At 40.1% G+C, this 13,604-nt stretch overlaps 1 protein-coding gene across 3 annotated transcripts in view; it reads left to right on the top strand.

Moving 5' to 3' along the window:
- Positions 1 to 13,604, top strand: part of LOC124110305 (androglobin-like) — a 156,123-nt gene that overhangs the window by 31,115 nt on the left and 111,404 nt on the right. The window contains exon 1 of one of the 3 annotated variants that reach the window (XM_046469568.2): positions 8,341 to 8,711. The exons of the other annotated variants lie outside the window; for them this stretch is intronic. Within the exon in view, the coding sequence (XP_046325524.2) occupies positions 8,614 to 8,711 (98 nt within the window). The 5' untranslated portion in view covers positions 8,341 to 8,613. Of the gene's footprint in view, positions 1 to 8,340; positions 8,712 to 13,604 lie in introns of those variants that run through there. 3 annotated transcript variants of the gene reach the window in all.

The following is a 13,604-nucleotide window of genomic DNA, read 5'->3' as shown; positions in this document are numbered from 1 at the left end:
AAAGGCACTATCTGAACTAATGTTTCAATTCACAGTGCACTTTACAATGGGGTTTTCGTGTTGACGAAAGCAACTTAGAGATAACGACATTCATCATATCTTTGCTAATTCATGCAGACTGTTTCATAGTATAGACCGTACTTCGAGGTTCTCACTTTGTTGGAAATTTAGGAATTCGATAAAATAGTGTATTGGACATGTAAGCTGATAAAAAATATATATCATATATTTGCTATTAAGGTGCAAGTGCTCAGAGAGCAATGACGCTGTCGATGTGTTGAAACACATCTGTCAACATCATTATTGCCAATACAAAAATATCGTGATGAATGTCTAACTGTAGTGGTCATGACGACCATGGCGCTCTCTAATGGAAATGTGACAAATGAACAAGCCCACGTTGAGGGCGTGTATTCATCACGGGTTAACTCTAGCGTTGACGATGATGCAGTGGAATATTACCTCGTTAACCCCACTGATCACCTACTGTGCTGCGCCATGTGCGAGAGGGCATTTAGACCAAATATAGAAGTTCTCATTAACTGAATTAAATCTTACATCCTCCTTACAAACTACCCTCTCGGTGCATGAAAACCTGTTTACAATTTACAAATTCACGTTCTTTCATTCATTCAGCTGGCACCTTTAAAATCAACCTGCGTAAAATAGTTTAGGCATATTTGTAAATTTGCATGCTTATAGGTTGGGCTTCGGGCCTAAGTAACGGTTATTTAGGTTCGTGGTTTTGGAATGAATTTGATTCCGACACACCGCTCCCGTGAAGGTCCGGGTTAGAACAGGTCTTCCGCAACCCATGCTTGCTGTAAAAGGTGACTATGCTTGTCTTAAAAGGCGACTGACAGGATCGGGTGGTCAGGCTCGCTGACTTGGTTGATGCATGTCATCGATCCCAATTGCGTTGATCGATGCTCATGATGTTAATCCCTGGGTTGTCTGGTCCAGACTCGATTATTTACAGACGGCCGTCATTTAGCTGGAATATTGCTGAGTGCGGCGTTAAACAACCAACCAACCTAAGTAACGGTTATTTAGGTTCGTGATTTTCGAATGAATTCGATCCCGATACACCGCTCCTGTGAAGGTCCGGGTTAGAATAGGTCTTCAGCAACCAATGTCGTTAGAGGCGATTAACGGGATCAGGTGGTCAGGCTTGCTGACTTGGTTGATGCATGTCATCGTATACCCATTTGCGAGGATCGATGTTCAGGATGTCAGTCACTGGATTGAACATACAAACATACATTACAACGTCATGTACTTGAAACTGACCATCAAAGGTTGCGTCCCTGACGTTTTCGTAAAGGTTATAACAGTTACTAGCATTTAGCTGAGATACATGTAAATTATTTTAGTGATAAACCACTTAAAGCTGGAGGCACAGTAATTCCTGAATGAAAAATTAAAGCATTTTCCAGTCTGCTTTCAAAGTTTCCTTTACCGATAACACTCGTGTCATTCCGGCCAGTCAAGGGCGACGATGAAAGCCATTCGCAACTTTCCGCAACCTACAAGCACCATTTTGCTTGTCCCGGAATGAAGCGAGTTGGTCGCGAATGGAAGTCGAGAATAAACGAGAACATGCTTGTTCTGACAATCTCCCCATATCAGCCTGATATGGTCCCGTAACACGAGAACATCTCATTTGATATTCTTCACAAAAACTTCTTTCGTGTTTCGGACCATAAACTGGCCTTTATCCTAAGACAGTGCCAGTTAACCGCCAGGTAAAATTTAATTGGAATGAATAATTTACAAGGCCTAACATGTCTGTTAGGAACATTGATTTCACGGCGATGATTACCACAATTCTGACAGCACTGGACGTTGTGCTTGGTTTGTTAGATTTTAAGCTTTATGATGACGTGGAATTAAAAAAAATGTGTTTGTTTTTTGTGATTTATTCAGAGCAATCAAAAAAACACTCGTATGATGCTGTCAAACCGCATTTGTATCAAGGCTATCTTATTTCATATTCGTTCCATGATGTATGATTCATTTTATGAATATCATCTTTGCTGTAGGACGTATCAGTCATCTCCATTGTAAATTATTATGCTGGCTTTCCCGGGATAACGTGGTCAAACGCGGGGTAAATTTATGTGCAGAGTTGTGTTCCTTACTCGTCCAAGGATCCGCTGATCGTGTGTTCGAATCCCGGATACAATTCCTATTCGTTCCAATAATAATTTTCCAGTACGATAACCGGACTGCGTCTCCAGATGTGATGTAAAGAATCTCACATTATTCCTTATGATGAATAAGATAACACACCGTGATATAACCGTACCAGTTCTCAAAGCGGCGTTACACTCACTAACTACAGTGCTCGGCATTAAGGGGCCAAAAAAGGACTGGTCGGCTCGGAGTCAGTACACTGTGTCTGGTATTCATGTGGAGTATTCATGTTTCACTTCGGTATGGTATCTCCGTGGGCTAGCACTATAAAATTGGCATTAGTTCTAACTAGTACAAGCAGCCACACAAACACACACACACACACACACACACACACACACACACACACACACACACATATATATATATATCACAGACGTGCATGCACGTCGATGTATCCTGGCCATTTCACCTCATCCCTAATATATGTTCTAGACACAATATGTGAATCAGCACTTTCAACGCAGGTTACTGCGATCAATATCCATCACGACTCAAAATCAGGAAGCCCAATTCCCTGCGTCCATTTCTATCATCGCATCTTAAGGTTTTAATTATTATATCGTGCCGGGCGAACGTAGACATGGTCTTATCGTAATCCCCTTAAATCCCCTCAGTAATCAAACGACTCGAGGTCTATGAGTCTTTTGAAAATGATTACCAAGTAATGTCTCGAGTTGCTTTGACGTGGCTTGTTGTAAGTCAAAGTACCGTTACACAGGCTTAACGATAAGCCTTACCTGGATGCATGGCAATTACCGCCCAGGTAGGCGCCGTCTTGACCACCTGCAAATTGACCTTCGGGTGGACCCTGGCGACATGATGGGGATAAGTGATATAATAATTGGGCGTAATGGTCATAGAGTTCCTGATAATGATCTGGTAGTTCCTGACATCCAGACTAAACTGGTGATAAGAGTCATGTAATGGGGACATTATATTATGTCCTGAGAGGAAACGCTTGTAGCTGGATCTGTTAACATGAGAACTCCTATTGGTTGAATGTTGAGCAAGGTTTATTCATTTTTTGCTTCTTTTATGTAAATGTGATCTAGTTACGCTATGTTAATGTACATATATCACTTATTGTTTCAATTTTTAGTCGATCAAATAGTAAAAAGCTAATTTGATTGTATTGACCATATTGAGCTGCTCCAATGTATGGTTCATCGTGTCCTAGACATTCATATGTCATATCGGGGGCACGGGTGGCCCAGTCGTCTAAGGCGCCGCGATTCGCTGTGCAGAGTTGCGTCCCTTGGGCACGCCAGAAACCTATGATTGTGGGTTCGAATCCCGGTTCGCCCCGATTATGTTTCTAGGTTTGTCAGCACCATACCCGTGCTCGCGGGTTTCACCGAAGTGGTAAACGTCTGAGACCTGCATCACTTCGGGCTTTCCTCCCACATTAAGCAGACACGCCGTGATATAACTGGAATACTGTTAAAAGCGGCGTTAAACCCAACTCACTCACTCACTCATATGTCATATCATGAAATGCAAAGGGTTGGATTACTGTTTCATGGACGTAGACTTTTTTCTCAATGATAAGACATTTTCTTTCACTTAATTCACGATTCACTCAATTCATGGCCCCTGCAGGTGTAGTCTTCAGTTTTTTGTGGGTTAAAGATAAAAATCTCTTTTCTAATGAGAGATCGCCATTGGATCACGTTGCCGACATAATCCCGATACGTATAATGCAGACAGTACATTTCACAAGAATATGTGATACACGTGTATTTCACGGAAAATGTGAAATGTGTTGTGCTTTAGATACGACAGTGAATTCGTTAATCAGTACATTAACAACACATTAATATATGATTGTCCTAGCACACGACAAGGCACAGGTTGAGCAGACCATTGAGCGGTACACCAAGGTGCTTGAAGCGTTAGTATAATCACCTAGCGGGACGGAATCAATGACAATGTCAGCTGGGAAAAAAACAATGTTTCTCTTCAGCATACAACACATTCCTCTCGTCTTGTCATAACCCAACAAACGTCAGGTAACGTCATCTTACAAAGGTCATGTTACGTCACCTTACAAACGTCATGTTAGAATGCTATAATAACGCAGATATTCTCACATGTTCAGTGGCGTTTTTTAACTTACAAAATTGTACAGTAGAATCTGTTTTATCTGTGTGCATATAGAACACCAAGCCACCCCAAGACTACTAATAATTTGATAATGTACGGTCACTTTCTCTTTGTTAAATCTGGCATATGGTTGAGTAAGTTTATTCTTTGTTTGTGTATTTGTTGTTTAACGCCACACTCAGCAATATTCCAGCTATATGACGGCGGTCTGTAAATAATCGAGTCTGGACAAGACAATCCAGTGATTGATATCATGAGCATCGATGGACATAATTGGGAAACGATGACATGCATCAACCAAGTCAGCTAAACTGACCACCCGATCCCGTTGATCGCCTCTTACGACAAGCATAGTCACCTTTTACGGCAAGCATGGGTTGCTGAAGACCTATCCTACCCCGGATCTTTACGGGTCTGATAGTATTAACAAATATCCATCCTGTCGGTGTAAGATGCCATATAGTCAGTCATTATCACCAACCGACCCTAAATATAGTCCACTTATACTACATACAGGATTTTAGGATAAAATAGTCGAGCAATAGTCCAGCAATATGACGTTGGCCTGTCTATACACGTAATCGATTCTGGACCAGACGATCCAGTGATTGATATTACCAGCAACGGTCCACCCCGTCGGGGTATGCTAGCACGCAGTCAACCACGTCTTCGGACCTGACCACCCAATTCATTACGTTGCCTCTACCGACCAATGCCCCTTTCCACAAAGCGATCTGAGCGTTACGATTGTCGTAAGTAAGTGTTTAAATATGCGTGGATCGATGCTCATGATAATAATCACTGGATTATCAGGTCCAGACTCACATATTTACAGACCGCCGTCATATAGTTGAAATATTGATGAGTGCGGCGTTAAACAACAAACAAACAAACAGTGTTTAAGAATAGGGTTTACGATAGCCTTAGCGCTAAGATCTCTTTGTGCGACGAATCCCTTTATCACTGGGGACCAATTGTAACCCCGACTGTGGATTGTTATTCATAATATCAATCATAGTATTATCTGGTCCAGATTGTATGGTTTATAGGCCGCCGTCATATAGCCTGAATATTGCAAAAAACAAACCAATAAAAATAATCAAAACACGAGAAAGGCAGAAACTAAATTGAGATTGATTACATGCATGGTTACATATGAAACTCCATATAAGGACATTTATTGACGACATTGATTATAATACAGACCTACGAGCCCGGCATGATAGATTAGGTGCAGACAAACAAAATGTGTCATTTCAATAAATCACTTTGAGCTATTAGCCTTCCGACTGATAGAAGTATAAAGTCGTGTATGCTTCTCCGATCTAGCTGAGGACATGATCAATTTAATAGTGAGGGGGCACAGTGTGTGGGTAAAGCGGGAGGGATACACGCAGTGTACTGATTAGCCTTGCTCAAAGGCTCTACTGAAAGAAATATCAGTGGATGTGTAGTAATTCTATCCCCCAAATAGGCAAGTCTAGATATGTCGACAGTACTCCAGTCTCTTATAGGGACAACTTGTTCTTATAATTTATTAATCTAGATATTATGATTTAAACTAATAAGTATTGTGTTAGAGACTTGTGCAAGTCTATGTACCCATTCCCAGCTTGGTGAACAGGCATATATATTATATTATATTATATTATATTATATTATATTATATTATATTATATTATATTATATTATATTATATTATATTATATTATATTATATCATATTATATTATGTATACTGTAACATAGTGTTTCTTCAACGTAATTTTGAAATCCCTACAGTTGTGGTTTATTTCTTCTGACGAACTGGGGACAGCCATTTTGAAGTATGTCGACTGTGTATTGAAATAGCGATTGAGTGATGTGATTTGTCGGATACGTACTATGTTTACAAGTGATGGTGGTTTTGTTTGGGGCGGAGTGGGCAAGCGGTCAAAAGCTAGTGCTGAGATCGTATCCCGCTGGTGACCGGGATGTAATTCTGCCTTGGGACCAACAATGTTTACGGGTGTTTACAGTGTTGTCACTAGCCTGTGCTCTCAAAAGAACCCACTCGTCCGATGGTAGATGTCCAGATGGTGGGAAAACGAATACGCACAGACACCCAAAAACAAGTGTCAAAACGTGTGGTGTCACCCTGGGCAAGTGACTTAGTTCAAATGTGCCTGTTCACCAAGCTGGGAATGGGTACCCGATGTGTGATGGGGCGTAAAAACCTTCTAGCGCCCAGATGTATCCTAGCTCCCCAGACAGTTGAGAAGGCTAACTGGAATGCTAACCACTGGTCGGGGGACAAATATAATCGCATTTGCGCAGATACTAGTCAGTAAGTGAGTATGGTTTTACGCCGTTTTTAGCAATATTCCAGCAACATCACGGCAGGGGACACCAGAAATGGGCTTCAAACATTGTACCCATGTCGGGAATCGAACCCGGGGCTTCGGCATGACGAGCGAATGCTTTAACCACTAGGCTCCCCGACCGCCCCGCAGATACTAGTACCTGGATACTTGCGGTATATAAATGTATAATAAAATATAATAATAATTTGTACCATGTCCGTGCTCATGGGTTTCACAAATGTGGGTTTCACAAATGTTACTTCAGGGGTAATCGTCCCCGTCACTTTAGGGCTTTCTTCCTAAAATTAAACTGACACACTGTGATATAAATGAAATACTGTTCTATTTGTCCCTAATCCCATTTGGATATGTTTGTTTGTTGTTTGACGCCGCACTCATGCTTTATGATGGCGGTCTGTAAATAATCGGATCTGGACCAGACAATCCAGTGATTGACATCATGCGCATCGATCCACGAAATTGGGATACGATGACATGCATCAACCAAGTCAGCGAGCCTGACCACCCGATCCCTTTAGTCGCCTTATACGGCAAGCATGGGTTGCTGAAGACCTGTTCTAACCCGGATCTTCACGGGTCCATTTATGTAAGTATACTACAGAAAAGACTAAGAAAAGAACACCCGGTTGTTTTCATATGACAAAAGTTAATCTGTCATGGCTGGCGGCGAACACAGTATTCCAATTGTGGGTGTTCTTTAAATTGTTTTGAGGGACATTTTTGGTGAGTGAGGGATTGAGTTAGTATGATATTGCGCCTTATTTAGCAATATACCAGAAATATCACTTTGTGGACACTATAAATAGGGTTTACACATGGATCCCATGTGGGAATCGAACCAATACCTTCGGCGTGACGAGTGAACGCTAACCACTAGGCTATCCCGCCTTCAGATGATAATACAAGAGGAGAAAATCCCGTTTACATTAAAAGTATTTTTAACGTGTTCTCAATATGTCTACTTAATGTCACTCAGTCATGCTTACAATCCACTCGGCTTTGTCTTTCAAGCGCGGAGTAATTACTCAACTCGGCTTAGAAAGGTCAGTTCCCTCCTTGACGTTCTGCATCAAATTCACCTGGCAGATCAAAGCCGTCTCGATTACCCGCTCCATTTTTCGGAAAATCTCACGGGATTTACCACACGGATTGGATGTCGTTACAATCTTAATGAGCAAGGTATGCCAGAGAATGCATTCGCCGCTCGCCATTTTGAATATCCGGGTGATTAATCCGAGGCCCGTATGAAGCGGCCATTATCTGACCCAGGAAAGAGTTATAAGGCGATTAAGAGTACCTCAAATCCTATATACGCCAAAGATCAATGCTATTCCCTTGTATAAGACCTACGAGACGGTCATAGTATTCAAGTCAGGTTTATTGGCAATGTTTTTGATTGATCGACGTGAAATAGTACAGTATCGTCAACACACAAGGACACGACTAACACATAAATATCTATGTCTGAAAGCAGCCTTCTTGAATCAGTTCGATTACAATGACTACATACATTGCTCAGGGTGAACTACTGTCATCTACGGATATTTTAAAGGGGTTGACAAGGGAATAATTAATCTTGCACTGACTATTGAAAACCTCTTGGGACAGGGTAGTTCGTACGGGGCACGTGCTCCAAGGCCCAGTGGGGAGATCACCCACCTGCGTTGCTACGTCCGACACCACTTGACTGAGGCTATGAGCTATGGAATTATTTTGTTAACTCCTATATTACGTCTGGTGATCCCAACTGAGGGACTGAATTACATGGAAGTAATTTGGCTTCCTTAACACCGGATACTTGACTGGTGGCAATTTATGTGATAACATACAAAATCCTTGTCAAATGTGTGGTCAGAGATTGCATGCCCTTATGGATACCGTGTTAGAAATGGAACTGGGTGGTAACATTAAATAACTGCGAAGGGCTCTGGGATTATTTCATCCAAACCATGTCGAGTCGTCGAGCACCAAAAAGCAGCCTCTCTCTGTCAACCATAGACGAAAGGCCAAAGTCCACATCGTCAAATAACAGTGGCAAGAAGGACCAGTAAGTACTATGACTTATCAAACAGTCTTACCTCATTAATTCCATTGTCTGCATATATCGTATTAGATTAGTATATATCTAAATGGTGAGTGCCATGACCTATAATTGGTACTTCGAATTCGGCCATACTACTGATATCTCGAAATATGTTCCATGGTCACCGAGACTGGACAGGATTAGCTGTAGTTTGCTGTTAATCTGGGATATTGTTCCTCAAGACTGAAACATATTGATTATTCTTATTTCTGACATTTGAAACGTCGGACAGCGTGTAAAAAAGAATTACTCGTGTTGAAAAGTAATTCTTATAAAAAAAAATAGTATTGTACTAAAATAATACCAAAGTATGAAAATGAATAATAATGTCATTATTTCGTTGCGTTTGAATATAATAAACCATCTTCACTCTGTGCTGTAGCCATGGCTGAAACCTTGAGACATAATGACAAGAATCAGTAGCAACTCGTCATGTTATGTTAACTGCATGAACAGAACATGGTAGATGCTGAACGTCGCGTGCAAGTCTGGTAGATAATATGCCATTAATTAGGGGTGTCACGATAAATCGAAATATCGGTATATTGCTATTGGTAAGCACTTAAAGTCAATAAATCGATTGTTAAATCAGTTTCCGATCACTAGTATCGATTTCAGTTAGGAATATCGAGTTTCGATTGTATTTACCATATCAATATCAATCGTCTACTGCTTTGCAATTTCTGTGCAGAGTAGCGTCCCTTAGCCGCGCCGGGATTTGCTGATCTAGGTTTCGAATCCCATATTGTCATTGATCATGATCTTTGGGCGAGCTCGTGGGTTTCACCGAAGTAGTAACCATCTTATACCTGTGTCGGGGTTGGCTTTCCTAAGACCTTCAACTAACACGCGGTGATGTAGTGATGTACTGTTCAACGCAGTATTAAACTCACTCACTCACTCACTCACTCACTCACCCGTCGTATACACTCGTGGTTATTTTAGGTAAGAATATAGGTCCCCAGCAACCTGTGTATATAAGAGGAGACTAAATGGATTCGGTGGTCAGGCACAGTGACTTGGATGATTGCGTGTACTCCCATCACAATTGCGTGGATCGATGCTCATGATGTCAATCACTTGATTGTCTGGTCTAGACTCGATTATTTACACACCGCCGTCAAACGGCTGGAACATTGCTGAGTGCGGCGTTACACAAGAAGCAGACAAAGAAACCACTGTGTACGAATACGTGGCAACTACACGGACGACTCCTGCCAGTCGGTGTACAGACATGAGTCTCCCACACTGCGGGGGGCCAGTATCTCGCTCCCAGTGTACTAACCCACCAGGGTCCTAGTCATGTTCACATATTCACATGCGTATAAACAAATCACGAGTACTGTGATTCTTTGACGTTGTCGTACTACTAATACCAGTACTAGTACTAGTAGTAGTGTTTTATTAGAGTGTCACACGTACTGGTACATGTAAAATATACATGAACTACACACAATTTGAACACGTATAGGGTCGTTCAAATAACTTAAACAGTATAAATAATAAAGATGTTACTTCAATGTTTGACCGCTTATAAACATCTTAAAACGTTTTAAACTGAAAGGTTATGTAGTTTAGGTAAAGAAGGAATAATGGAGACAAAATAATGTCAAATAATATTTATTGGCCAAGATAAACGTGTTACCTAAATACGAGTGTGCATCTGGATTTCATTGGCAAGTTTCTGATGACAATCTATTCAAGTCTGATTACGTTAACAATTTGCTCAGTACATGTCTCAAAACATATATGAATACCTTGATAAATTAATACTTTGTTTGTGAAATCAGTATTTGCAGCTAAAACAAAGTACATTTTCAAGTTGAAATTGTCGCTTGTTTTTACAGTGAGAATATTTTCCTTTAATCTAGAACACCGTGCTATGATTTATTGTGCAGTATGTTGACAGAAGGGACCGACTAGACACAACGCCGCCTAACGTACATGTCTATCCCCATGGTTTGAATGAATCAAAATGTTCGTCCGTCGTCCGTCTGTTTTCCGTTTCCGGGGCAGAACTCCAAATCCGTGGAATATTTCTAGATGAAACTTGCTACACAGATCAGTCTGGTACAAATCGTGGACAGACACGTGTTTTATTTGCTTTTAGTAATCCACTAACCACATCCATCTCTGATCTGTGGGGGCCCTTAGGTGTCCTTACTCTTTGTGGTAGACCGAGTACTCTATTTACCTCTCACTTCTGTGCAACATTTGATCATAGTAAATAATGCATACACATGTACAGAACCATTCCCAAAAATGAATAAGAGACAGTTAAGACACAGTTGATTACCACATTATGTAAACACTTAACAATATACAAGGTGCTTTCTACTACTTAAAAGCAGATCGTGTATAAAAGTGTTAATTACATATGTTCAAGTCGTGAAATATTTTAAATAATCTTTCTGCTTCAAAATTCATAAAAATCTGTCCATTTTATCAACACATTTAACACAAGCATCTTCTTTATATCTCACCTTTTGACACATGTATTAAGATGCAACGATTGTCGCCTTCTTGTCGTAACGCCATTTTCAAAATGTATCGGCTATGACGAATTAAGTGTTATTACAATTAGTTTGATGGTACGTTGTTAAAAGTTGTTATTTTATATATTTTGTCAAATTCACTTGTATATCATATTTGTTGTAGTCATGAAATATTACAAAATCTTTCTGCTTGTGACAAATTCATAAAAGCAGTCTTTTTAATGAACACGTTTAACATAAGATCTTGATCTATATCGGTTAAAACAGTTTCTTTATTCAACGGATGGATAAACTCTGCCAGGTTATAATCGTGAAAAACAGCAACTACATACGCAAGTAAACACCTCTCTACAACGACCTCTTAGTCTTCGAGCCACAACAAGACTTGCTCGAATCCTTCTCCTCGTATAATCCGCTTAGCTTTTCCTGGTCTTTAATTACTCTATTGAAAGTCTATACCCCGTAATTAGATGCATTGAGGTGTTCTGAGGTTTGTGTTTATCACCTGACAACATGCAGAGTCTTGCATTCTGGAAAACTGAGATTTTCGTTTAGATTTTAGTACATTTCCACTATCATTTCGTTACTTGGCGTTCTGTCTGGATGTTACAATCGGATACCATTGAAGCGGTTTTAATAGCTTCTTGTTTGTTGTGCTATCACGTGTGGATTCCTAACATCTCTTGGCTACACGGTGTGGTGATTTCTCAGATTTAATGACATTTGGAGCAAAGTTGACAAAAGCATTTAATGAAGTAACCAATTGTCAAACATAACGAATACACAAATCATCCACCGATATGAGGAAAAACTCATTGAGGTAAGTTTGTTTTTTGAGTGGAAAGTATTGATTTGCTGTACGTGTGTATGTCAACATACGTTGTAATGGAGCGTGCTTTTCGTGGAATATGTATTGTTCTAGATGATTGTTTTCTTAATGATCAGTTATTGTCTGAATCATTTGTCTACCCAGATCAGATAAATAATTGTTGAAGCCTTGTTTGTTGTATTCCAAGGCCAATACGCCAACGTTGGAAACGTCCCCATGATTGATAATAATTCCTTTACAAGCAGTATCGTCGAAGTTCATAAAAGGCGTCTCGAGAGAGGCTAGGCGTACGCGTTGACGTGAGGCGAGTTGTGTACTGGGTATGTGTGGTTTACCAATATGGACTGGGGTTGTGTTCAAGCCTCCGTGTTAAGTTTCATAGAACATTTCATATTTGTCATTTTGAAAAAAAATGTGTAGGGAACACTGATCTGTGATATTATTTACCCTACATCAGATCAGATCAGATGTTGTTTAAAAAAAAAGGAATTTTTTGAGAATTCTTGAAAAATATTATTTTCATGAAACTATGACTATCTCAAAACCCCTTTTCAATTCAATTCTTTATTCATGTACATGTTTAGGCCAGCGGCCCATGGTACAATATTTGGTCCATCATTAACATTTATAGGCTTAGTGTTTGGGGTCTAACATCCATAGCATGGTATATAAAAGTTGCAACATTTCTAATAACAGTTTCATTGTTTACAGCCATAAGCATATTGAATTTAGCAAGAATAGGATGTACAAAATACTTCTGTGGTAAATACTGAAGACGAAGTTCATCATAAGCGTTACAAATTAATACAAAATGATATTCATTCTCGACATATCTTTGATTGCAACTATTGCACAATCTCTGCTCTCGTGGAGTATTAACGTATCTACCAGTCTCAACGTGGAGTGTGAGGGAGCTACAGCGAAACACCTTTTCACCTTGTATCCATTCTTTTGCATGTCAGGGCGGTCAGGTAGCCTAGTGGTTAAAGGGCAAGTTCACACGGAAATTAACCTATTTTTCTTGTACTTTTTCCACATTAAAAGTGTTAACCTAGAAGTGTCATAGACAAAAATATAAAAATATCACAATTAATTAACATATTTTTCGCATTAAAACGATTTATATTTTTCACATTTACCAAGTGTTCTATTTCCACAACAAAAACACCATGGCTTATGCCCCTTGCAATATGACGTCATTGGTGCCAATTGATAAACATTATGACGTCATCATGCTTTGTTAGAGCCGCTTCACGTGGTGTAGGTCTAGATGTGTGATTCTAGCGTCTCAGATGCCAGCCAGCATAGTGTTATGCTGAGTCACCACTGCGCCGGAGTGTGTCGTAGGCCATGTTGTTTTACCGCAAACTGGTACTTGATATCTTTTGCGTTGAGAATAGACAGGGACCCAGTTGAATTGGCACCAATTACGTCATAATCTAAGGGGGATTACTCAGGCCTGTTTAGCTCGAAAAACGAAGGCCTCATAACGGCATATCATTTTCACACTATTGTGAGCTTCCTACTTTCACT

The sequence above is a fragment of the Haliotis rufescens genome, unplaced genomic scaffold, assembly GCF_023055435.1.
Source record: "Haliotis rufescens isolate VD_foot unplaced genomic scaffold, xgHalRufe1.0.p SCAF_5, whole genome shotgun sequence".
Classification (NCBI taxonomy): domain Eukaryota; kingdom Metazoa; phylum Mollusca; class Gastropoda; order Lepetellida; family Haliotidae; genus Haliotis; species Haliotis rufescens.
This window is presented reverse-complemented; position numbering and strand designations above follow the sequence as displayed.